This window comes from Gorilla gorilla, chromosome 11, assembly GCF_029281585.2.
Source record: "Gorilla gorilla gorilla isolate KB3781 chromosome 11, NHGRI_mGorGor1-v2.1_pri, whole genome shotgun sequence".
NCBI lineage: Eukaryota > Metazoa > Chordata > Mammalia > Primates > Hominidae > Gorilla > Gorilla gorilla.
In genome coordinates this window covers 61,277,895-61,304,684 of record NC_073235.2, presented here as the reverse complement: position 1 = coordinate 61,304,684, position 26,790 = coordinate 61,277,895, and the positions used below count along the sequence as shown (strand labels likewise).

The window sequence follows — 26,790 nt, the reverse complement described above, 5'->3', positions numbered from 1 at the left end:
TTATCATCCTTTGTTCCTCTCTTACTCTGTGTTTTTTTGAGAGGCCTCAGAAATAGCTATTTCTAAGTGTTCTCCATATCTTTTTCCTCGGCAAGACCTAGTTTTGCCTGTCATTTTCTTCCTGTACCTCTTGTTTGTCCTCAGCAACTTCGTGTTTCCTGGTTGCCTCCTTGGACTTGAAGGCCAGCTTCATCATCTACTCTCTGAACTCCATACGCCCTCTCAGCTTCCCTGGCTCAGCGGGGGTCTTGTTTGTTTTGGCTCTTGTGCCTAGCATAGCTAGCAATGCTAGTCTCCCTTCTGTGGGGAAAGATTCTCCTCAATCTTGGTGAAAAATCAGTTTACAGAAGGAGAAAGAGATACAGAGAGAGAGAGAGAGCACACACGAAGGCGTATCTTTTGGAGATAACATACTGAAGTATCTCTAGATGAAACGATATGAGATTTAGGCTTCACTCTAAAATAATCCAGAAGGAGAGAGGGAAAAGAGCAAAGAAGTAGGGGGCCGGATGCTGTAGCCAAACCAAGACGGTCCATGTTGTTGAAGCCCTGTGATGGGTATGTGAGGGTTTAATATAATAGCCACTCGACTTTTGTGTATGTTTGAAGATTTCATAATAAGCTTAAGGAAAGTCTGTTTATTAAAGATCCACACATGAGTTATTGGTCTCCACAGCCACCATGGTTTTTTTTGGCTTTCACGTGACCTTCAGGTGAGTTCTTGAGCCTCATCCACAGCATGACCCCAGCCTCCACCAAGCCGCATCTATACTCTCTCTTGTTATTGATTTGTTGGGGGTCCATTTCCCTTTGGTCTGAGAGATCCTGGTGGACAGGGGCTGTGTCTTATTCATCTTCATGTCCCAGTGCCTAGCATAGAATCTGGTGAACGGAACTGAAATGAACTGAAGAAAATTATCTGCCAGTGAATTCCCAGCCCACGGCAGCCCCTCCTCCTTGTCATGGCCTTTGCTGGGCCCATGACCCATGGCTGGGGGCTCCTGAGTGGAGCCACAGCACATCCACGCTGGGGTCTCTTCCTCAGGAGGGACAGTGGGCAGCTCTTGTGGCCTCTTGCACACGCCTCCACATCACCACAGAATTCTCTCCTGGACCTTCTTCTGCTGTTACATTAGCCAAGGGAATTCCAATTTCCTTTCAGATCTGAAGCTCATACCAAACGTCTGACTCCCTGTGACTTGGTGATTTAAATGACTGTAATTGTAGACTCAAGTTAATGCGTGGGTCCTCACTGCATAGGCTCCCTTCGAGCAGCCTCCCTTCCCCCACAGTACATCCCTCATCTCCAGACAGAGAAAATGGTACCCTTCCTCCCTTCTCACTTCCTTTGGGTGGCTGGCCCTCATATCACCCTAAAGAAAGGCAAATCTAGCAGTGCCACCATCTGTGTTTCTCAGTTCTCTTATCACCCCCTCCCCGTGTTTCCTTCCTGCCTCCATCTAGCCCCAAATCTCCACCTTTTCTCTGAATTTCCTGTTCTAGTCTCAACTTAATAGAGTTCTACTATTACTCTAGTTCTGGCAGCTTCTAGGATAGGCATCCTGGCACCATCTTGCTCTCACACTACTCTTTAATTAGCTTTTACCAATCTCAGTAGTCATTTTATCCTCTTTGCAGTATGCAACACTGAAAGGGTTCAGTTGGGGAGTCAGGTGTTATTGTGCCCATTTGGCAAGGATTGGAAAGGTTAAGTGGCTCGCTTAAGTTTGCAGAACTAGTAAGGGTCAGTAGTAGAATCTCCGTCTCCTGAACGTTAGTCCAGTGTTCCAACCTGTACCCACCATCTGGTCTGTGTTACTGTCGCCTTGGAAAATGGTGGCTGACCTTGAACTTCTGTCCATTTTCCTTGCAACAGTTATCTTCCTGGGATATATCTGACAGCAGTCCCAGAGGACAGGAAACTGAGCTAAGCCAAAATGAGGTGGTAATAACTGTGTTACTGATTCATGCTGGCATTGCCTGAAGGTCTGATATTGTCTCTAGCAATTCTCTTATTCCTGAACAAGAGCCAAAAAATGGAGGGGAGGAGGTGGATGCATCCCCACATCCAAGTGGGCATTAGCCAAGTGCCTCTTGTTTCCAAGAATCAGAGACAGGCTCAGCACCAGGTCATACTCCAAGAGTTGTCAACCTGTTCAATGAAGGACTGAAGTGCTGGCCCCCTTCCCTGGGTAAAGAGAAGGGCTGGTAGTCCAATAGCATTCTCAACTGGAGGTGCAGAATGGTGAAGCAGTGAGTGACAGCCAACTTCTGTGAGGAAAGGATATGGCTGTCCCCAGCTGTCACCTGAGAATGCCCTTGACTGTTTACATGTGAATTCATGAAGTGTGTGTGTGTGTGTGTGGTAGAGGGGAGAAGAGCTAGTGCATGCTTAGTTATGGCAATACTCTCTCTCCCACACCATCTCCAGTGAAAATAACTTCTGTAGCCCAACGACAATGCCCTGTTCTGGAGCTTTCTGGAAGGCCCTGAGCAACTCTCCCACTGAAGCTATAATTCTACCTTCTGTCCTTGATTGCTTGGCAGAAAATAATATGTTTGTAATCAATTTAATTTTTCATTTTCCCACACTGAGCCTTGAAAACAAACTATGTACTTATGTGGGAAACTGGGAAAGACATTTCGCCTCAAGTGAAAACTTGAACATCCTTAGACAAACAAACTGAGAAGAGTCACTCCTTACGTTTGCATTGGATATTGGCCTTTGCCAAGCCCAGTCTACTCCTCTCCAACCTCTGCCTTCAAGGAGAACTCCATGAGGGTAGAACAATTCATGGTCAGCGTCAAGAAGAGTGCTTATGCAGGGAGGTGGATGGAACAGCCAGGTATTCTGGATGCTTCACTTAGTCTACAGAATTACACATGCAAACATCAATGGGATTCTGACCTGGACCAAAAAGAGGCACAGGGATGTGTCAGATTTACAAGTTTGGATGCTTTATTACCTAAAGTCAAAGGGGAAGATACAAAAGCTGTTTAATTTACCAAGCAAGTGCAGCACGCCTATGGAAAGCTTTGGCCCTTTTTGCTAAGCTGTCAGATATTCGAGGCAGCTGGCCAGACGGCTGTGTTTTAAATCCAGGCTTAACATTTTCGAGGCTGTTGAATAATGTAGATCCTTTTCAGTGGAACAACCTTTTCCAGAGCAGGTGTGGGTTTTTGATGCGCCATGTGCACTGTTGCTGGAAATTTATGGTTGAGCTAAAGGTGAGAAGGGAAGAAAAAATAGGCATATTGGATCTTCTTGGTCATGAAATATTAAGCTAGTAGAAAGTGATATCGTTGATCAAGGGAATCTCACAATTTTGTTTATTTGTTTGATAATATCTCTTTTTTTCCATACTATTTCTAGCCCTAAACCCATGGGAGTATGTTTTAACCTGGGTCTTCTCTCATTTACTGTCCTTAATTTTAAAAAATTCCAGTTGACATTTTAAAAAGTGGGAATGGTTAATTATGTCTGCAACAGTTCTCTGTGGTGTTAGCAATTATTCTGGCACTAGTATGCATCTATGAATCACTGAATTCTAAGAAGGCTACAGGGACATTGGAGAAGGTCCAGAGTGGGGACGAAAAACTCCTCAATTGTAAAAAGAAAGAAAGAACCTCTGAAAGAAGTTAAGAAGAGTTAGGGTTATTTATTAGGTCTAAGTATGTACATTTGCTATTTTTTAAGGTCAAAAATGATGTGATATTGGCCATTCCATATGGTTCAATCTAAATAGCCCAGTGAAGAGAAGGCTGAGGGATGGCCTACTAGCCTCAGGGAACAAAAGTTCTGATTAGTCTTCTCCACAGAAGACATCTATGAGTAAATAAGCTTAAATAGGCTTATTAACACAGGCTGAGACTTTTTGACAATAAGAGACATTTCATATGCAACCCAGAGACCTTGTGGAATTTACATTAATGATAGCTTAAGATAGAAAGCATGCCCAATGCTGCTGACCACTTCAGACGTGGTTTTCCTAGGAGGAGAATTTGGACCCAGTGACCTTTTGGGTCCATGCTAGTTGTTGGTTTCCAAGCCCATCAATATGTAAAAGTACCTAAAGAAACCTCCCTTGGCCAGCAAGGAAGGGATGCCTCAGCTCAGTAGGAATTTAACTTATCACTATTAAACTTAGATGCCCTTGCCTTGGCACTCAAATTAAATAAAAGGGGAGATAAACTGTTCATGACCCTAGCCATCACACTGTTCATGGTTTGTTTGGGCTCTTCTAAGCCAGGGAAAACATACGTGCCTTACATCTCTTCTCAAATGTCTCTGCCCAGGCCCTAGGCACTCAGCAGTCCCTTTCACATGAAACGTGACTCCAAAAAGTCCTTTCTTCTTGGTTTTAAAAAATTAAACACACTGGAAGAAAATACACTGAAGTGTTAGCAATGGTTCCCTCTGGGGGATAGAATTATGGGCAATGCCTAGTCTTTTTCTTCAATTTATTTATCAGTACTAATTTTTTTTTCTTTTACAATGAGCAGGTACATGTTATACAAAAATTAAGCCCAAGGATTATCTCTGCCAACATTCTAGCAGAATGGAAACAAAACACAATTGAGATATTGATCATAAATGTTGCATTAGAGTCTAAAAAAGACCTGATGACTTTTTTTTTTGTCAGGTCAGTTATCATCAGACCATATGACATGCATTTTACAATGTGTTAAGGGCAGAATGTTTTGTTTTGCTTTGGTTTTCTTTCAACATTAGATCCAGAAGGAAATTTAAGAGGTCACTGACTTCAGTAGTTTACTTCCAGACTGTGTGTCTTTAGTCTTAACTAAAATAGATGAATTATTTCAGGTTAGCTTTAAATCATATTTGAGAGATTGCAGGTAGGAAGAAAAATGTGACGAGTCAGTTAAGGTAAAAGTGGGTGAGAAGGCAAACAAACAAAAAAACTCTGATATAACAGAAATGTGGGCAATTAGCCAAGGTAAGGGAGGGTAAGAGGATAAGTTGGGACTGGAACAAAGAAAGCCACATGTTGATTGTTGTTCTTAAGTGTGAAAGAGATGATGGGTGGAGGTAGGAAAAGAAAAAGGAAAGGTGGCCGGGCTCGGTGGCTCACGCCTGCAGTCCCAGCACTTTGGGAGGCCAAGGAGGGCGGATCATGAGGTCAGGCGATCGAAACCATCCTGGCTAACACGGTGAAACCCCATCTCTACTAAAAATACGAAAAATTAGCTGGGCATGGTGGCGAGCGCCTGTAGTCCCAGCTACTCTGGAGGCTGAGGCAGGAGAATGGCATGAACCCAGGAGGCGGAGGTTGCAGTGAGCCGAGATCGGGTCACTGCACTCCAGCCTGGGCGACAGAGCAAGATTCCATCTCAAAAAAAAAAAAAAAAAAAAAGAAAAAGAAAAAAAGAAAAAGGAAAGGAGAGTAGTGTTAGAATAAGTGATAGAAGATATTTGCTGCTTAGTTGGGCACTAATTTGTTATTTGATCACCTCCACGGTGATCTCCACAATTTAGAGGCTACATCGTTTGGGCATCTAAAAAAATTGTGCTAAGATATACAAAACATAAAACTTGCCATTTTAACCATTTTAAAGTGTGTGTACAGTTAGTCCAGTGGTGCTAAATACATTCACATTATTGCACAGCTATCAACACCATCCACCTCCAGAACTTTTTCATCATCCTAAACTGAGACTCAGTACCAAATAAACAGTAATTCTCCATTCCCTCCTCCTCCAAGCCCCTGGCAACCACCATTCTACTTTCTGTAACTATGAATCTGACTACTTTGGGTACCTCCCATAGGTAGAATCATTCAATATTTGTCCTTTTGTGTCTGGCTTATTTCACTTAGCATAATGTCTTCAAGGTCCATCCATGTTACTGTATGTGTCAAGATTTCCTTCTTTTCTAAGGTTAAATAATATTCCATTGTATATATATATATACCACGTTTTGTCTATCCATTCATCCATTGATGAATACTTGGTTAGGATCTCTTCATCTTTTGGCTATTGTGAATGATGCAGTTATGAACATTGGTGTACAAATATCTGTTCTGAGTCCCTACTTTCAATTCTTCCAATGTATGGGAAGATTATATTGGAAGAAGTGGAATTGCTGGATCATATAGCAATTCTCTCTCTCTCTCTCTTTTTTTTCTTTTTTTTTTTTTGAGTTGAGGTTTTGCTCTGTCACCCAGACTGGAGTGTAGGGGTGTGATCTCTGCTCCCTGCAACATTGAACTCCCGGGCTCAAGTGGTCCTCTTGCCTCAGCCTCCTGAGTAACTGGGACTTCAGGCATGTGCCACCATGCTGGGCTAATTTTTTATATTTTTAGTAGACACAAGGTCTTTCTATGTTGCCCAGGCTGGTCTCGAACTCCTGAGCTCAAGCAATTCTCCTGCCTTGGCCTCCCAAAGTGCTAGGATTCGAGTTATGAGCCACCGCGTCCAGCCTGATATGGGAATTCTACATTTATTTTTTGAGGAACCACTGTATTGTTTTCCACAGCAGCTGGATCATTTTACATTCCCACCAGCAATACAGAAGTGTTAAGGGTTACATTTTAACTGAGGCATTCAACCGAAGTTCTAAAAGCACTGCTCAACTACTTCTCAGAAGAGGAATGCCACAGATCAGAATATTTGGGAAACAAAGTCAGCCCCTGTGGCCCAATGGCCATCTGAACTGATCTGGAAAGTTTGAGAGAAGAAAAGAAAATCAACAGGATTGAGAAAAAAGTAGGAATAATTCTGGCAAAGATAATAGAGAAACCGCCCATAACTGTTAAGCTACAAGTGTACAGCTTTTGGGGTGCCCAGAGCAGGGTTTCATAGCAACTTGAAAATATGATAACAGGAAAGTCAAGTTCTCCTTCTCATCTCCCTACCTGCCTCAGTCAGGGGCATCCTGATGTAGGACTTGGGGCTATGGGTGGAGAGTCTATAAAGGATCTTCCATCAGAACTGATGAAACTGTCGATAAAATGGTCAGCTCCTAAATGTACTAATTCTTTGTGGTAGATTTTATATCAATGGAGATAGGAAAAGTTTATTTTCAAGTCTAAACTACAAATAAGTAGAAACAGCTTTCCAGAGTATAAGCTACAGCCAGCTGTGTTTTAGTCTGACATTTTAACTTCGGGGAAGCTGTGGAATTTTCATCATTAGTCTTTGTAAAATGATAGTATTTGTAGAATGAAAGGTGTTTCTTGTCTCATTCATTAGGGTAAGAGAATCTAGGGTAACCCCACGAGAGAAAGAATTCAAAGCCAGTATATGTACAAGGATCCTGCCTTGCTGTGGCTCCATTACAGGGGCAACATATTGAACTTAGAAAGTGGATCAATAGAAACTTCCACATTGAGAATTTACCTTCATCTTGGGTAGCTGCGACCTCAGAACCTGTATTTTTCATTTCAGAGAAAAAGCAAAAGAAGTGTGATAGAGGTCTTTATGACTAGAGAGCCCTGAAATTCTAGATGCAAGAAAATCAGCTGCAGGTTTTGTTTTAGAGCCTGAAGTTGGGTAGTATTAGCAGACTGGCAGCACTTTCATTCATCTTTCCAGGGTGTTAACTTCCAACTCGAATACTGGCACTTAAATTTCCACACCCTGTTAAGCAAACTGCTTAAAACAAAACATTCAGCTCTCGTCAATGAAATTCAAGGATACTCCTACAGTGATATTAATCTACAGAACAAGAGAAGCCTTTTAAAATTTGCGATGCCTTTGATAGTTTTCTCTCCCCCAGGATCCCATTTCACATACATCTCACTGGCTTTGGCAGTGGTGACCCAAAGTCTGGCAGCTTGAGAAAAGTAGCCCCAACTTTAACCAGGCTTCAGCATTTCCCGCTCCACACCATAACGCAACCCCATTATGGACGTTTTAACTGGATACTTTTATGTTCTGAGAAGTTTCACAACTATCGCCAAATTTATTGCCATGACTGTCCAGAGGATTAATATATTTGGCAGTATCATTCTTTCTTGTTCACTCCCTGCCTTAAAATAATTTTTTAAAAGTAAATGAACCAGCACAAATCCCAGAGGAGTTACGTGACATCTAAAAGGTCAAATAACTTCTAAGTAGCGGGTGGAACTTGATCTAAGACCAGGTCTCCCAGATTTCTAGCCTAAAGAGCTTTTGGGCTACACAGCCTGTTTTCTGCAGGAATACCATGTCATGTGTTCTGCCACTGGGCAACATGAATTCTCTTATTGAGGGCTTCAAGAGGTGGGGAAGGCTGGCTGGAGAGTGAGGAGGAAAGCAGAAATGAGGTAGGGTGGGAGAAAGCAGGCTGTGTGGAGGGGAGAGGTGGGGAAATACTGTGGGGGTAGATTCTAGGCTGCTTCCCACTTTGATTTACACAATTCCAGCCCTTCGGGGACTATTTTTCAATCTCCAAAATCTTAAACCCCATGTTGATTTTGAAGTAGGAATTCAGAGATGAGTAGCATACAGAGAGAATTTTCCTGCCATGATTGAATGGTTGATGAGTTCCTATGGAGAGGAGTTTCTTTAGAGACTTAATTTCTTAAAATAAGTATGAGAAATAACATGGGTTCTTGGGACTAGACATGAGTGTAACTGAGGGCATGAATGCATGTTAATAAATGCAGAGGATGTGACTCTCAATTCTGCCACTGCATTTATTCTGACCAACTGTATATTGTTAGGTGTCTGTGGCAATACATACCGTGAGGAGAATCATTGTAGTGCAGGAAAAATGTATTAAAAGATACCTGTATGTCTGTATCTTTTATATATCGATTCATATATTTTTTGAATCACCCTGTACAGTTTATGCAACATGGCTATTCAGTTTTAAAAATCAAAGTATTTACCTACAGTAAAATTTACCCTTTTTCATGTGCTGCTTTATGAGTCTTGACAAGTACATACAGTTTGTGACTACAACCACAATCAAGATGAGTAACCATCCCATCATTCCCCCAAATTTCCTCTGGTCATTTGTAATCAACCCCTCCTACTCAGTCCCACACAACTACTGATCTTGGTAGATCTAGTGGTCAGCAGGTGTCAACCCCAGGTTGATCTTTATTGTGAAATCTTACTAGGTTTCAGGTTGAATGATGGATTCGGTGAGATTTTTCTTAACTATATGGAAACACATGGATTCTACCAATGTTCGTTTTTGAGATAGTCCCTTATGGTAATCTTGGAGCTTATTTTTGTTGCTGGTGCCTTACGCTTTACCTGGGATTCCAAGTGAAGGCAGGATGCAGGCCTGGGAACAGAAGATATCACTTGCTGAGGGCTAAGTATCCTAGCACTGTGCATGTATTATGTAACTTCATTTTACTCTCAGCATGTCCCTATGAAGTAGATACTGGTACTCACACTCCCATTTACAGATAAGGAAAGAGGAGCACAAAAAAGTGAAGAAACCTGCCCCAGGACAAAAAGCTAGTAAGAGACACAGCCAGCACAGGAACCCGGCAGCCTATGGCTGATGCCAGGACCTGCTCTCCTAACCAGTAACCCGTGCAATCTTAGCCACAGTCCTACTCCACTAAACACTGAGCTGAGCACAAAGGTATATTTTAAAAAATAGGTATAGTTTCTGTTAAAAATTTTTTTTTTTTTTTTTTTTTTTGAGATGGAGTCTCGCTCTGTCGCCCAGGCTGGAGTGCAGTGGCGTGATCTCGGCTCACTGCAACCTCCACCTCCCGGGTTCAAGCAATTCTCCTGCCTCAGCCTCCTGAGTAGCTGGGACTACAGGTACCTGCCACCATGCCAGGCTAATTTTTGTATTTTCAGTAGAGATGGAGTTTCACCATATTGGCCAGGCTGGTCTTGAACTCCTGACTTGTGATCCACCCACATCAGCCTCGCAAAGTGCTGGGATTACAGGCGTGAGCCACCATGCCCGGCCTGTTAAAAATATTTCTAACAGCACACCATCTCAATGTTCTCTTATGGTTTCCAAATACAACTGATTATTGTTGTTAAGTATTGTTACTTAGGGAAGAGATTATTCCTTTTACCTTTGAAATAAAGAGGTGATATGTCAAAGACATAAGCATATCACATGTCTATAAGAACAGAACGTAAACTCTGGCATCATACCTAATACACAGCATGACCAACCTTTATTGACCATTCCTTTTCAATACTTTATTTCGAGTTAACAAATATTTTAGGGGAACATGTCTATTCTATCCCTTTCCACTTACAACTGTGAGCATTCCCTTGCCCTAAGGAAGTGGTGTTTAGTGGGCGGGAGCAAGAGAATATAAGATGTGGGAGCAGGCAGCTTATGTTACAGGGTGTCATGCACCAGCCCTGCCTCTGAAGCCAGGAAGGCAGAGAGTCACTTATGACTTCACCCTAAATCGACCTGAGTGGAGAACCAAGGCTCCCACGTGAGAAGGCTCTGTAGCTATGGCTCATGATCAAGATCTTACCTTGTACAATCTGCCCTGTAACATCATGGACTTTAGATATACTGTCTTATTTCACTGTCATAAAAACCAGTACTACTAACCCTAACAGAGTGCAAAGAGGTTACTCTGTGCTGAGACTCTTCCAAGACCTTCATGTATGTGAGCTCATTGTCTCCACATAACAACCCTATAAGCTCTTCCTTACCTCCATTATACACACATGTAACTGAACCACAGGATAAATAACTTGCTCAAGGCCATACAGATGGTGATGAAGCCAGTGCCAAATGGGGGGCCCGGAGGCCAGCTGCACTAATCTTTTTCAAAGGCTGAGCTGGTGGTCCTCAGGCATCTGATTTTGGCTGCAACAGCAAGTCTTCCTTCTACAGAGGACACTTTGTCCCACGCCTTCCATAAACATGGCAGTAGCAGAAAGAGTGGCTCTATATTACCTTGACTGCAATGTACCTGCCTACTAGACATAGAATAAGGGCCCTCACTCAGCTCACCTACAAAATTTGAAAACAAACTTTTCAATCCAGAAAACCAAACCACTGTCTACTTGGTAAGAGTTTTCTGAGTTTCTAGAACTACCTAGAAGGAATTCAGGACATATGGCCGGGTGAGGTGGCTCACACCTGTAATCTCAGCACTTTGGGAGGTCGAGGTGGCCGGATGGCCTGAGGTCAGGAGTTCGAGATCAGCCTAGCCAACATGGTGAAATCCTGTCTCTATTAAAATACAAAATTAACTGGGGTGGTGGTACATGCCTGTAATCCCAGCTACTTGGGAGGCTGAGGCAGGAGAACCACTTGAACCCAGGAGGTGGAGGTTGCAGTGAGCTGAGATCGCACCATTGCATTCCAGCCTGGGCAAAAAAAGCGAAACTCTGTCTCAAAGAAAAAAAGAAAAGAAGGAATTCAGAATATAGAAATAAAAATAGTCCTGGTCAACTACCTTTATAAGCAGACTTCACTGGGTAAACCCAGCTGGTGCCCAGCCTTCCTCCAACCCTAGACCATGCAGCCCTCTACCACCCACCCTCTCCTCAAATCAATATCTCCTTATAGGAACACAGGGGCAGGGAGGAAGGTCAAAAACCGCTGAAGCCCCACTCCACAGGCTGCCTTTTATAAAAACATGCCAATGTTTCCAAGAAATATTTGGGATGGCAAAGTACCATTCTGCAAACTCAGCATCATGATTCTCACTTTCTTATCTTATTTTTGAAATGATTTATTAAATGGACACTTTAGGAATTTGAGAGAAGCAGCTTCTCCCACTCAAATCACTTTGTGTTCCTCTGACAGAGAACAAATTCTTTCACAAGGACATCAAACCTCTGGGTTGGAAAAAACCTCAGTGGTCATCCGCTCATTCACCCATGCAGCCGGATCCACTGGGCAGATTGACTTGGAGCGCTATGTGATTTGCCCACGGCTCACCTTCTCCAGTGCGTCATTCAGGGCATCCAGTGTCTGTATTTTGGCAACATTTGCAATGGCACTGTGAAGATGAAAAGAAACTTTGAACAGGACTTAAAAAATTTTCCCACTGAAAAGGCCACATGATTTATAGAGGGCTGTCTCTCCAGCCTTTTATGCTTTCACTCTGCTTAGGAACATCTAGAAGACACAGATTTTGCCTCTGTGTACCTATGTGCTACACACAACAAGCTTTGCAGGCCAAATTATTATTATTATTATTTTCTGAGACACAGTTTCGCTCTTGTTGCCCAAGCTGGAGTGCAATGGTATGGTCTCGGCTCACTGCAACCTCTGCCTCCTGGGTTCAAGCGATTCTCCTGCCTCAGCCTCCCAAGTAGCTGGGATTACAGGCATGCACCACCATGCCTGGCTAATTTTTTATATTTTTAGTAGAAACGAGGTTTCACCATGTTAGCCAGGCTGGTCTTGTCCTGACCTCAGGTGATCCACTCGCCTCAGCCTCCCAAAGTGCTGGGATTACAGGCGTGAGCCACTGTGCCTAGCCATTTTTTTTTTTTTACCTTTTTATTGAAATATGATATACATACACAAACATGCGCATGCTATAAGCATATAGATTGAATAAAATTGAAACCACTAGTCAAACCAGCTGCCTGTAAGGATAACTGCTATCCTGATTTATAGCCCCAAAGACTAGTTTTGACTGTTTTTGTGCTTCATAAAATGAACAGTCTACAGCTTGTACTCTTTTGCATCTGGCTTCTTTCTCTCAGGCCAAGTTATTTCGTAGGAGAGTTTCAATCAGGGCCAAATCTACAGTACAATGTCTTGAAGAAACTCTGCACTTGGCATATTTTTTTTTTCTGGATGGTTTGTGTTGGTTTGTAGAAGCTATTAGGAACTGGACATGGATTGATGATGTTTGGAAAATTCTGGTCTAGAGCATATTTTTAAAAAGCTATTCTCTAAGATGACATACAAAGGAGTGTTTGTCCATGAAAACAAGGCGTTCCTATCCTGTGCACATGCCCTGCTAGGAGATGTAAATAGCAGAGGGGGATATATGTGGAGCTAATGATGTTTAAGCCTAGGGTCTCCTGCCACAGTGGCTCCTCCCAAGGCCCTGGGAGGGGCCCTACCCATTTCATATCAGTCATTTTTGGTTATTTTTCTTTTAAAATGGCCCTGAAAGTCCATAAGATTCAAGCTCCGCATAACCTGTTTCTGTCCCTGGTACTTACGGCAAGAGCTATCTTTTGCTGTTTAAGTTCTGTAAAAGTCCAATTCCTGTCATTTAACGACTATTAGAAAACAATTGAGTTTTTAAAGAAGATTCCAATCACCATCTTATTACTCTCTAGCCAACTCGCCTGCCTGCATTGTTCAGTGGATGTTAGGATTAATAATAAGTCCCATTTTTCTGAGATGCAGAGAAATGAATGACCTGTCCTTTGGCTGTCCACTAGTGAGTCATTTCCAAGATAAGACGCTTTAGTTCCTGAGCCCCTGGCTCAGGCAGGTTAACTAATGTCACAATAAGCAGGGCACATGCTTGACTCAGGTTTTAGATACAGAATGAATAGGTCTCAAAGTTAATCAGCTTGCAATTCAATCGCAGTCTGATATCATTTACAGAATGCATTCACTATTCTAGGAACTCTCCTAGATGCTGGGTCAGAAGATAAATAACGTGTGACCTCCACTCTTGAGGACGCACAGCTTCCCTTTTGTCATGTGATGGTTAGTTTCTGATATCAGAAATAACAAATGACTTGCTGCTAATGGAGTGAATCAGTATTTCATTCTAAAGTGGAGGGAGGCAAATCCTCAAAAAATGTCTTCCCAGAAATTAGGAAGCAATCTTTAAAAGTGATTTAAAAATAATTTTATAGAAAAGAGTCAAAGAAGTGCCATAGTCTATTTCCATTCTCTTTCTGATATGGTTTAACTCTTATGGAGGTACCTGGAGCATCCTCTACTCAGATCCTTTTGAATTACTCATCAACTGATCTGTGGAAACCATTTCAAAATTAATAGCCTCTGAAGCACTCCTCAGAAAGAAACAGTTCTGCGTGTTTCTTGTTTTTTGAAATGCTCTGGTTTTCCTTACCCAAGGCCTAGAGTGGTTGGGCCATTTGCTTACCTGATCCAGCCCACAGCTCTCTGCTGAGTTCTGAGAATAGGGCAGGCGTCAATGTTATGGTGGAAGGAGCAGTGGGGAGGCTGCTCGGTACCTAGGTGCTTTCTGGCTATGCCAAATATAGTGGCCATTACTTTCTAAATAATTCAGTGATGGGTTTAAAACAAAAAAGACATTTATTTTTAATTCAGGACATTTACTTCAGCAGAAAGCATATTATGAAAACAGAGCCAGCCTAGGAACAATATTTTAAAGGCTGATCTGAAAATAGGATAAAAGGATGGGTGTCAGGTTTGGATGCATGTAGGACTGTGCCTATTAAGTGCAAGGCCGCTGGGCTGGATGCAGACAGGAGGAGAATGGGTGGGGGTCATGATGGGAGCCCTCTCAGAGGGATCCCTCCAGAGGGTAGCCACCTACCTTTCCCCACCCCTCACCCTAAGTCACCACGGATCACGCCCTCCCCCTCCTGCCCCCTTCTCTGGCTGCCTCCAAAGGCATAGGGAGCCTTGGTTTGTTCTAAAATAACTCCTGGAGGCAGAGTCACTCAAAACTCCTCAAGGTGATGGAGAAAAATTAAGAGTCCCTACCTTGTTTTCTCGAATCCTGTTTTTTTGGTATGTCTTTCCAAGATGCCAATTTCTTGTTTTTTGGAAATTCTCATTCCTCCAGCTTTTACTACAAACAGATAAAAATCAGCATGGAAGTTAGAACAGTGAGAGAAGGCTTGCTTTGTTATTAAAGGTATGACTTTAGATTTGAAAATAATTTTTGAACTTATTTTTTAAAGATCTAAACGTTTGTATAAAACAACAAAATAAAAAAATATATATATATATTTTATTGGCAAACCAGGTGTGGGTGGAGGAAGGGCTGAGAGCTACTTGTTTATGCTCAGAGAAGTGGAACCAAGACTGAAAAAGCAGAAATCCCTTAGGCATTTCACTGGAAAACATTTTTTCTTATTATCAAGCCAATTACATTCCCCACAATAGCAACTGACAATTACAACGTGACCCTCTGTTTTCCCACCAGATTAAATTTGTGCGTGGCTTGCATTTTTTTTTCCAACCAAAGCTTTCAAAAGCCAGATTCTGAGAGATGAGCCAAAAGTCAGGGGACACAGTGATAAAAGGCATTTAATTCAACAGAGATGGTTCTGATTCTACCAGATACCCACCTTCCATCCAGACCCCAAAACTCCAGTGTTGGCCAAGCTCAGATGTTCTAATGAGTAATTAAACTGCATTAATAATCCTGCCATTCACGTGATCAATCAGTGTTAATTAGGCTACAGATGACCTAACAGCAATTCAAGTGTTTAACAATGTCAGATGAAATCAACTTTTGAAAAGGAACAACCCATTTCAAGACAGCAAGTCAAAGCAAATGCTTTTTTTCTGTTCCCAGGAAATTTGCACATCTAAAATCTGACAAGCTCAAATGAGAAAAAGCTAAATGGACATTGATTTGTTTGAGCCTGTTAATTCTTTTTATGAAAATGCCAGATTGGCAATTTTCTAAAACTGTGGTCCAATAAAGTGAAAAACAAAGAAAATGTATTCTATTTTTCTGTGCCCTTGTGAACTGACTTCATCATTGTTCTTTACAATTATTACTTAATTTATTGTCTTAATTATCTTATCTGCATAAGGCCCAAAATTCAAAAGCCATAAAAAGGTCTGCAGTCTCCCTCCTACAATTATTTTCCAACTTCCTAGATTATCTCCCAAGACACTGCTAATGTTATAAGCTTCCTGTGTCTTCATCCACAGTTATTCTACACATACACTCAGGTTTTATTTTTTATAAAATGGTAGCCTAAGGTACACATTGCTCTACATCTTGTTTATTTTCTTCACTTAATCACATATTTTAGAGAAAGTTCCAAATCTATATTTACATCTACATCTATATCTCTATATATCATTTGTGTGTTTTTCTTTTTAACATCTGCTTTAACATTTTATTGTATGAACATCCTGTGTTTACTTAACCCGTTCCCTAATGTTGGACATTTCATGTGTTTCTAATCTACTACTATCACAAACAATGCTGCAATGAATATCCTTTTGTTAACAGAAAGAGGTGTCTTGATCCAGAATCCAAAAAAGGGTTCTTGGATCTTGCACAGGAAGAAATTCAAGGCGAGGCAGAGAGCTCAGTGAAATAAGCAAGTTTATGAGAAACGACTCCATTACAGAGTAGGGTGTCCTCAGAAAGTGAGTGCACAAACACACTGTTTTTCAGTTTTTCTTATATAGGGGTCTTGTCTATGTAAAGACTAAACTGTGACTACATGCAGGTGAGCAGACAACATGACAAGATTTATTATTCTACTGATGTAAAGAAAACCATCCTTGACTATTTGGTGTGTGAGTACATCAAAGCATAACTGTTACTATCTTGAAAGCATTATCATTATGGGTATTGGCACATCTGGACTTTCTGTGGTTGTAAGAGTTTGTTATTGCAGGCATTACCAAGCTGCTTCCTCAGCTGTAAACATCTTAGCACCATGGGGTTGTGACTAGCAAGGAATGTGCCTCACTCATTCTAAGATGGAGGTGATTTTCAAATGATGTCACTCTGGCTCTTTTAGGTTCTTGCTCTCCTAACAGTTTTAGATACATAATTTTGCACAAATACAAGCATACCTGTGGGGGAAATTCCTAAAAGTGATCTTGTTAGTTCTTAAGAGTATGCGCGTTTGGAATTTTGTTAAATCTTGCCAAATTGCCCTTAGCAGAGGTTGCACCAGTTTAGAATCTCACCAGCCACGATGACAGTTGTTGTTCCTCCATACCCCTGTTAACAATGCGAGCTACAAAGTGTTTGGTTTTGTCAGCCAGTAAGTTACAAAATAGATAAAGGTATCTCACAGTTTTAATTCTCATTTCTCATGTTTTATTAAAGGTTGAGCTTGGTTCTGTGTTTTAGAAGCCATTTGCATTTCCTTTTCTGTAAGCTGTTCAAATCTTTTGTCCTTTTCAATTGGATTGCTAGCCTTTTTCCTATCTTTTTCTTACCGATTTATAGGAGCTCTTTTTCCATGAGATACATTGCAAATATAAAATATTGTATTGTACCAGTTACTGCTTTTTGACTTTATTGATAATGTTTTTGCCAGTCAGAAATTTGCTGTTTTTATGTGACCTTGTCAATCTCTTATGGGTTTTGTATCACTAAGATCTGTTGTTTTACTATTCAACCATTCCTGCATTCATGGAATAAACTCCATTTGGTCATTTGAATTACCAAGTTTAAAAAATATTGATTTTTGTATATAAGCCTCAGAAAATGCTATCTTTATACATTATCTGCTTTAAATTATATATATATACACACATTCTTTATATACATAAATTATTTATACACACGCATATGGCATACAAAGTAATCAGCAACAAAAATGAAATTATATGGAAACATTTCTGAATAGCCATGGAATACAGGTGAAATAAATCAAGGGATGGGCTTTTTCCCGAAGAATGTTTGAGGCGTGTGTGCCTCTGTATGGGAGATGGTGTCTGCTCATAGCACTGTTGCTTAATGCTAAGAAGAATCAAATAAGAGCTCTGGGGCCTTTGATACACCTCCCAACAGTATTTTTCATTCTCCTATGACAAGTGCCTTTCATATATAGTGCGCTGTAATTATTTTCTTGTTAGTGTTCCTTTTGCTTTCCCTGATGCTATTATTCCTACACATTTTCTTCTACCTGGATTAATTATTATTACCAACTATAGAAGCAAAATTGTTTTAGTTAAAGATGAGAAGACCTGGCTGGGCGCGATGGCTCACACCTGTAATCCCAGCACTTTGGGAGGCCGAGGCAGGTGGATCACCTGAGGTCAGGAGTTCAAGACCAGCCTGACCAACAGGGTGAAATCCCATCTCTACTAAAAATACAAAAATTAGCTGGGTGTGGTGGTGATTGCCGGTAGTCCCAGCCACTATTTGGGAGGCTGAGACAGGAGAATTGCTTGAACCTGGGAGGCAGAGGTTGCAGGGAGCTGAGATTGCACCTCTGCACTCCAGCCTGGGTGACAGAGTGAGATTCTGTCTAAAAAAAAAAAAAAGAAAAGAAAAGAAGATCTTTGGAATGCTGAGTTCTGTACCACTCATTTGGAAGGACATTGACAATCTGGGAATCTTCAGAGGAGAGTGACCAGAGTGAAGGCAGGCATGCTACATGAGGAACTAGGGAATCTAGTAAGATAACTCCTGAAGAAGCAAAGACTCGAGAGAACTTAGGGAGCCATCTTCAAAGATCTGAAGGGCTGTCATGAGGGCAGAGGAGGAGTTTACTGGTGAGGAAATGTTATGTAGGGTTGGACAACTCTATTCCTCCTAAGCTCTGTGACTGTGAGTAGGACACTTAAAACTGCTCTCAGACTGTCTCCACGTCCTTCAATGGGGAATAATACTGACTATTGCTGTCAGAAAATAGAGGTGACATAAGAACCTGGTGCATAGTAGGCACTTACTAATTACTAATTATTATTTATATTTATTTTATGTGGTTCCAGAGGTGAGAATGAAGACCAAAGACTAAGAGTTCCAGAAAGGTACAGTCTGGCTACTTGTAACAGCTTGTCTTATTCAACATGAAATAGATTGCCTAATACAATAACGAGTTTTTTGTACCTCAGTGTATTAAAGTGAAGGAAAGAAGTTCTTTTGTCATGAATACCTTAGGAGAACTTTGGGGAATTCAGTGGAAGTTGAACTAGATTATGTTTATTATAAATTCCTTATTATAATTTCAATTCTTTTCATCTACCTCTAAAAAAAATCCATCACTTCTTTCTCTTTGGAAAGAACATAAGGCACTTAACAAAGAAATAAATGCCAAAAAAAATTTTTTTTTTTTTTTTTTTTGAGACGGAGTCTCGCTCTGTCACCAGGCTGGAGTGCCATGGAGCGATCTCGGCTCACTGCAACCTCTGCCTCCCAAGTTCAAGTAATTCTTCTGCCTCAGCCTCCCGATTAGCTGGGACTACAGGCGCCCGCCACCACACCCAGCTAAACCATAAACATGGGAGTTCCTCATCCTTAGGAACAATAAGATAGACATTTTAGGGGGAAGAAGAAAAAGTCCTCCCCATAAAGATTCCTACTTCCATCCAGCAGTCTTTAAATCCTCTCTGTCATAGGGCTGTAGGCTCTAACTCAGCAATTTCGGAAGCATAAGGGAAACACACATTGGATTTCCAGAACAGAGTTCTTGTACCAAACTTGTTCTGGTAGCTGATCTTACTCAGTCATCTATGTACAGCAGAAAGAAGCGGAAGATAATATCCCTAGACTACAGATGGATGCACTGATATAGATTTGGGCTCTCACTACACTGGGGTGACTGAACCAGGTGGAGTCAGTTTGTGGGAGGGTCATCTTAAAATCTCTGCTGGGAACACTGATCACAATGATCTCCTGGGGTCTAGACAAGCCATTATTTACAATGCAACACAATCAGGTTCTTGCTCATTTTGCTTATACTAGAAACCTCTGACTCAAGAGACCTTTTCAAAGTTTCACTGTATCCAAATCGATCCATTTAAGTTTGTAATCCTTTACGTAACTCCATGTTTGGGACTATCCTACCTTTTGAACCTTTGCAGAAAGATCAATTGGAATTGGGCAAAGGAAAATATGGACTGATTTAACATTTTAACAGGATTTTGAGTACAAATATGTAGATTAAGACTTTCAGTCCTTTCAATAATGAAGATGAACTAGAGATAGACAATGTAAAAAAGGGAGATGCTCTTTTAGATAATTTCACTAGAAAACCTAAATTTAAGCGGGGAAAATGAAGCTTTGCTTTCCCATCTCTGCATGAGAATTATACTCTTGTGACTGCTTTTGTAGTTTATAAATTTTTAAAAATACATCATTTAGTTTAGAATTCTAAATAATAATTTTCCAGGTAAGATTTTCCAATCTTTTTCACAGTTTTTGGTAGAGAGTAGTGAGGATAAACATAAGCCTGCAAAAAAATTAGGCTTTTTCCTTCACAAATCCATGGACAATGTATGTGAAAAAGCTGAAAGGCACAAAGGTTTGTGCAAACTCTGCCTTGTGAATGAGAACATCTATTTGAAGGTTTAATGAAAAGTTTAGATGTTTGCAAAATGCTCACTTTGCATTCACAGTTAATTTATCAGGAAATTTTAGGCTGCCAATCAAGACCCCCAAAACCCTCATCAAGAGAAGGTTGTGGAGCAAACAGAAAAGGCTTTAGAGTAAGAGGGCTTTGACATGAGGTCGGCTTCATTTTCCAATTCCAGCTCCACTTCCCACTAGCTGTGTGGCTTTCAGCAAGTCCCTCAATCTCACTGAGTCTCCGTTTGCTCTTCCGTGAAACATCACCCATCTGCAGGGTTGTTGTCACGTCTAGAAGTCTCTTTGCTGTGCCAGGTGCAGTCAGCATTGAGCGAATGGCAGCTGTTCTTGCAGTCCTCAAATCCCTGTCCCCTGGGGCAGGAGGAGGTGAATCTCACAGCCTCTCTCTTCTAACTTCATGGTTCTGTCCTGTTCCAATGCCCCCAAGTTGACTTGAGCAGATGGAATTGAGAGATTCAAGCCTTTGGAGTGTGTGAGGGTTTTCAAATGACCGTGGTCCATATGCAGTTTATGGTTGTCCCCCATTTTCTGCATTAGTTTTACAATTGGTCATACTCCCCCTCCAACTTCCTTCTCTCTTTAATGAGTCAGAAAACATATTCTCTTTAGGGATTCAGTGGCAACACCTCTAATGGCTCTGATTCATTTGGCTTAGACCCAATTAAAAAGTGCAGGAAATATAGAAAAAGTCATGAACCACTGCTGTTCTTTCTATTCATCATATATCTGGCTTCCTGGGGTCACCTTCTACTCACACATTTTTGGTGCTGCTGTTCATATAATGCGATTCTTCTGAAAGTGAGAGTGAGACAAATCAAGAAAGCAGAAAATTCCAAGTTCTGCTTCCTGGAGCCCAGGCCACCTTGTGTTTTATGTAGTCTCATTTCACAGCATAAATGTATAACCAGGGCTATCAGAGATGCAATATATTATATTAATATACATTAAAATGAAACCATTGACCGCTCCATAGATAGGTAGGAAAGAGATGCAGCTGGCTGACTTCTAAGTGATTTTTTTTTTTTTCAGACGGGATCTCACTCTTGTTGCCCAGGCTGGAGTGCAGTGGCTTGATCTCGGCTCACCGCAACCTCTGCCTCCTGGGTTCAAGCGATTCTCCTGACTCAGCCTCCCAAGTAGCTGGGATTACAGGCACGTGCCACCACACCTGGCTAGTTTTTGTATTTTTAGTAGAGATGGGGTTTCACCGTGTTGGCCAGGCTGGTCTTGAACTCCTGACCTCAGGTGATCCACCCACCTCGGCCTCCCAAAGTGCTGGGATTACAGGCGTGAGCTACTGTGCCCAGCTGAGTGATTTCATTTTTAACTGTGATGGGATAGGCACATATTTTTTCCATTGCAGTTTCTTTCTGTTCCGACTACTGCAGTAGTGTCTAATGCCACTCCAGCATCAGGATGTCTTGAAATTGGGGAGGATAATTTCTTTTGATAGTGATGTGTTCTACCGGGCCTGCATTTTAAGGGGGCTAACATTCAGGTGCCAGGTACTTTACAGAGGTGATCTCTTTTAATCATTACAACAAACTTACTAGATAGATGCTATTTATTGCATCCTGTTTCAGAGATGAGGAAACTCAGCCTCGAAGATGTGAAATGAAGTTGAGGTTCAAACCCAGGTCTGTCTGATTCCAAAGGCTATGTCTGTCCCACCCTCCCCACCGAATCATATCTTCTTCCCACTTTTAGGGATCTGTATTTTGCTTATAAAAATCAAGTGAAAAATTAATAGAATCTTGGCACTTGTTTTTGTTCCATAAATAAAATTTTGCACCACCACAAACAGATTCAGACTTAAAATTAGTGGCAAGACAGGCTGAAGGATGACACTTATTTGTTCCCTTGTGCTCAGTGGGGAGGCAAAAGTCTGCCTTCATCTCCATTCTAATTATCCAAAACCTCTTATCTGTAGTGTCACAGTTCATAATAATTAATTGTCATGCCAGAGGCATTGTGACATGCTTGATGGAGTCATGGTGTGCTATGTACACAGAGTAATTAGCAATCATTAGTGGTGGGGACAGAAAGTTCCCGGTGGTTTCATTTGAACTTTCATTTGGTTAAGTTTATGTCTGTGTTCTTTGTGCATAAATGTAGTTTAGCAAAACAGGTTTCATCTTAGCCACTTTATGAAGGGTTGGAGTGGAAACGACATAATGAGAATGGAGCTCTTTTTTCTTTTGTCTTTGTCTATGTAAGGAGCCTGTCTTACAATGATTTGCATATATACTTCCTGACTATTAGCTAGCATAATTAACTTTAAATATAGGTAATGTTAAATATTGCTAAATTTGATTACAAATATACAACATCAGTAATCTACCAGAGGAGATCAGACCAAGATGTCTAGACCTGGAAACTCAGAATGAGTAGTAAAATCTGGACTCTTTTTGGCCAGGCTACCTGCCAGAAAGCCACCAAAACAATGTTACATTTTGACTCTCTGTGAAGACGATACCTGCCATCACCCTCTGCAGCAAAGATTATTGAAATAACCTTGGCCTAGAGGTGCCAGAGAATTAGACAGTAAATATGTTTTTGTAAATGGAGAAAGGCAAGAACAAAGCAGTCAAGCTTTTGAGGTCTTTCTTCAGTAAAAAAGAAGGAAGGCAGTTGGAAGAATATAAAACAGACTAAAAACAGGCCTGTACACCTCAGCCAATCTATATGAACATATGGTTAAGTACAATAAAACTAATTTCCATATTCCAGAGAGTCAATATAGATAGCATAAATTTAAAAAAAAGACAACTATGGATGCTTTGCAAACACCTTGACAGCTACTTTTTCCAGTCAGCCTCCTCAAGTCCTGTGTCTTTATTTAAAAGTACTTCTCAGCTTGTTGACAGGTAAATACATCCCCAAAGCCTGAGGAGGGAGAAAGAAATGTGATTGTTGTCCTCTGTGCAGAAGCTGCTTTGCCTGGGTAGGAAGTCACATGATGCACAGACATCTTGGGGAAACTGAGTCTTACAGCTGGAACCTCTAAAGAGAAAGGTTTCCATGGTAGCAAATCATCTTCCTGGTGTAGATGTGTCACTGCTAATCTGCAGCCAGGGCCCCGTGAAAGGAATGCTGCCTTGAGGGAGGAAAGGTGCAACCTCTCTACCTATGCCTTTCCACAAGCCCCAAATCCATACGCTCCCGTAGGTAATTAGGTTTTAACTCACTGGGGGTCTGACAAATCCCTGGGTGGCTTTACATACAAGCTAAGAAGGATCAAAGACATAAGAGGAAGTCAGGCTGCATGGAGTTAAAGTCATAATGGGTAGACAGAGAAGCTTCCGTCTGTTGGGGTGCTCCATGGAAGGCATTGGTGGAAGAGAGGAGCAGCAACAGCCTGCAGGACTGAGGGCAGGTGTCAGCCTACCTGCAGGAGGATGTCCCCCCTTCCGAGGGGAGAGCAGGTCTTGCACTTCATTTGCCATAGCGTGTGCCAGTGCCAGTGCCAGTGCTGGTGCTCTGGAGGCCGAATGCCAGCTGTGGCTGCCCCACCACCGCACCGGCTTTATAAAGGCAGGGGGCAGGGCCCCTTAAGGGCATTGCTGAGCAGCAACAGGGCTTGTCATCCAGCTCTCTGGGAAACCTGCATCTCCTTGGCAAGTTTTCTCTTAGAAGAAGACTTTCTTCTTCCCTTCATCTGGGAAGGCAAGGTAGATGTCTGCAGGAGACAGGATATTCTTTTCTTTCTTTTTTTTTTCACAGGAGGAAAGGGAGAGGATGGAGTTCAGTGGAATTCTTTTTCTCTCCAACTGTTGATCCCTCAAGTGTGTATAGTGCACCTGCAATGTAACAGGCTTTTGTCGTATTCTGGCATGACAAGGGGGCCAAGACAAGCTCTTTGCTTCAGGACATCTGTAGTCTTTCTAAAGAGACAGGTATAGAGTAAAGTCCTGTGCCTCTGTCCCAGTTTTTGCAATTATAAGCATTTATACTAAGAAAATAATTGGAAATGTATACAAAGATTTCTGCGCAAGGACGGTAATCATATGCTTCTTTTCTTTTTAAAATATTGATGGGAATCAACATAAACATCTCCAAATACAGAGGCATAGTTAAGATGAATCAAGATCTCACTGTGAGAGTATACCTTACAATCATGTTTTCAAATAATATTTAATGATGTAGAAATATTAACGATAAGATAGTGAAAAAGTAGACAAGAAACCAATCAATGCCAATTTTGTTAAAAAGGAAAAATACAACTTTAAGCTTAGCCATTATTGTAATTCCAGCGCCAATAAAAGTTTAGCATATGGCGGATATTTATAAAAATTTCTTTGTTCTTCAGTACAGTTAAAAAACAACTTGAAGAGCAGTTGTCTGCTCTTCGAAAAACCCTGTTAAGAAAATAAAAACAAGCTACAAACTGGGAGAAAATATCTGTAAAATGCATTTCTGATGAAGTACCGACATTTAGAATGTATAAAGAATTCTTACAACTCAATAATAAGAAAGCAGACAACCCAATTAAAAATGGGCAAAAGATTCAAACAAAACATTACAAAGTAAGGATATTGACAACACATAATCACATAAAAAGATGCTCGACATCATTAGTCATTAGGGAAATGCAAATTAAAGCCACAATAAAATACCACTACATATGTATTAAGATGGCTCAAGACAAAAAAAAAAAGGAAAATACAAAATGCTGGTGAAGACGCAGAGCAACTGAAACTCTCATACATTGCTGGGGGAAACGCAAAAAAGCAAAGGTGTTCTGGAAGTCAGTTTGACAGTTTCTTATAAAATTCAACATACACTTACTATATATGACTAACAATCCAATTGCTAGGAATTCTTCCAAGAGTGGTGAAAACATATGTACACACAAAACCCTATGTGCAAATGTTTATAACGGCTCTATCAGGATTGCCAAAAGTTAGAAACAACTCCGAAGTTCAACTGTAGAATGGGTAAACAGATTGTGGTGTATCTATATCATAGAATATAACTCAGCAATAAAAAGGGAAACATGGATGAATCTCAAAAGCAACATGTTAAATGGAAGAACCCAGACTAAAAAAAAGCTACTTCCTATATAATTCCATGTACATGACATTCTTGAACAGTTGAAACCCTAGGAACAGAAATTGGATCAGTGATTGCTGGAGAGCGGTTGGGGAGAGTGGCTTAATTACAAAGGTGAGGAGGTGACTTTTTGAGGGTGATGGAAATAATTTGTATCTTGATTGTAGTGGTTGTTACCTTCATCATACATCATACACACATCACCTTAAAATGGTGAATTTTACCATATGCAAAATATGCCTCAACAAATGACAAAAAATCTGTTTGCAAATAAATGAATGTAAATACTCCAAAATGTTAAGAGTGGCATTCTGTAGGTGGGAGTATTACATGTGGATTTTTAAATCTTCTTTCAATATTCTGTATTACTTTTTAAATAAATAAAAACTAATAAAAGTTTTTTTTGAGGGAAAAGTATGCTAAAGTGTTGTGACAAAGGTTGGCACATTTTTGGGAGCAAAGAGGAAACATTCATATCATCTAGCAGTTATTTTGTGAGTGGCCTTTCCTGCAGGGCCCTGGACTAGGAGCTGGGGTTCAGAGATGAGAAAACCTCATTCTTGCTTTCAGCGATCTCACATTCTCATGGGGATATGGACATGATGAGAAGGTTAACAGAATTCCTTCTATGATTGACGAGGTTTATTGTGGCATTATTCCTCAGAAATTTCTGAGAAGATGGAAATGTTTGTATCTGCTCTGACCAGTGTGGTAGCCACAAGCCACACATTCATTTGAGCACTTGAAATGTGGCTGGTGCAACTGAAAAACTGAATTTTTAATTTATTTAAAATTAAGTAGTTTTAATTAATAGAAATAGGAATAGCTACATGTGGCATGTGACTCTGGTGTTGGACAGCATAGGTATGTAGCATAAAGCCTAGATGTGTGACTGTTTGGTACCAGATTTTATTGGTTATCTTCTATATCTATAAGCTGCGAAAGTGCAAAAGGCAAGGAGGAAATCAAAGGGCAACCACCCCTTAGGAGAGCCTGCACCTAGGACAGCCTAAGTGATGTGGAGGAATGAGTGGTTGGACCAGAATATAATGCATGCCCAAGCAGAGAAGGCTTCTTTGGGGCAAATACTCGATTTATCCATGAAGTAATGTTAAACAGGATTTCTTTTCACATCATTCGCATGTAAAGCCTTCAGTTCACAGATGTACGTTGTGACCCTCCCCAGGGGGATTTAGTAGGCAGCATCCGCAGAGCATTTTTCATCATGAAAACGTTCGTTCTCATGGCCCTAAAAAAAACTCTTAGAGGGCCAGGATTGGAGGTGCACGCCTGTAATCCCAGCACTTTGGGCAGCGGAGGCCAGCCTATTGCTTGAGCCCAGAAGTTAAGAGACCAGCCCCCTGGGCAACATGAAGAAACCCCATCTCTAAAAAAAATATAATACAAAAATTAGCCAGGAGTGGTGGCACACGCTTCTGGTCCCAGCTACTTGGGAGGCTGGGGTGGGAGGATTGCTTGAGCCCAGGAGGTCAAGGCTGCAGTGAGCCAAGATCATGCCTCTGCATTCCAGCCTGGGCGAGAGACTGAGAGCCTGTCTCAGAAACAAAAACCAACAAACAAAAAACCCCTAGAATTTGTGTTCTTGGCTTGGTGGGGTGTTGTG

The 26,790-nt window shown here is 41.1% G+C and overlaps 1 protein-coding gene across 1 annotated transcript; it reads right to left on the bottom strand.

Moving 5' to 3' along the window:
* Window positions 1–2,936: 2,936 nt before the first annotated feature.
* Window positions 2,937–23,616, bottom strand: DAPL1 (death associated protein like 1). Its single transcript, XM_004032681.3, has 4 exons — window positions 23,503–23,616; window positions 14,576–14,663; window positions 11,843–11,903; window positions 2,937–3,222 (listed from the first exon to the last, which is right to left on the bottom strand). The coding sequence occupies exons 1-4, from the start codon at window positions 23,558–23,560 to the stop codon at window positions 3,106–3,108; spliced, it is 324 nt and encodes a 107-aa protein (XP_004032729.1). The 5' UTR covers window positions 23,561–23,616; the 3' UTR covers window positions 2,937–3,105.
* Window positions 23,617–26,790: the final 3,174 nt, after the last annotated feature.

Excerpts from the sequence above, each read along its gene's own strand:
- DAPL1 (XM_004032681.3), bottom strand. The coding sequence starts at position 23,560 with ATGGCAAATGAAGTGCAAGACCTGCTCTCCCCTCGGAAGGGGGGACAT. Across the intron at positions 11,904-14,575 it reads ACAGGATTCGAGAAAACAAG|TGCCATTGCAAATGTTGCCA; the intron begins GTAGGGACTCTT and ends TCATCTTCACAG. Across the intron at positions 3,223-11,842 it reads TGAATGACGCACTGGAGAAG|CTCAACCATAAATTTCCAGC; the intron begins GTGAGCCGTGGG and ends TCTCACCTTTAG.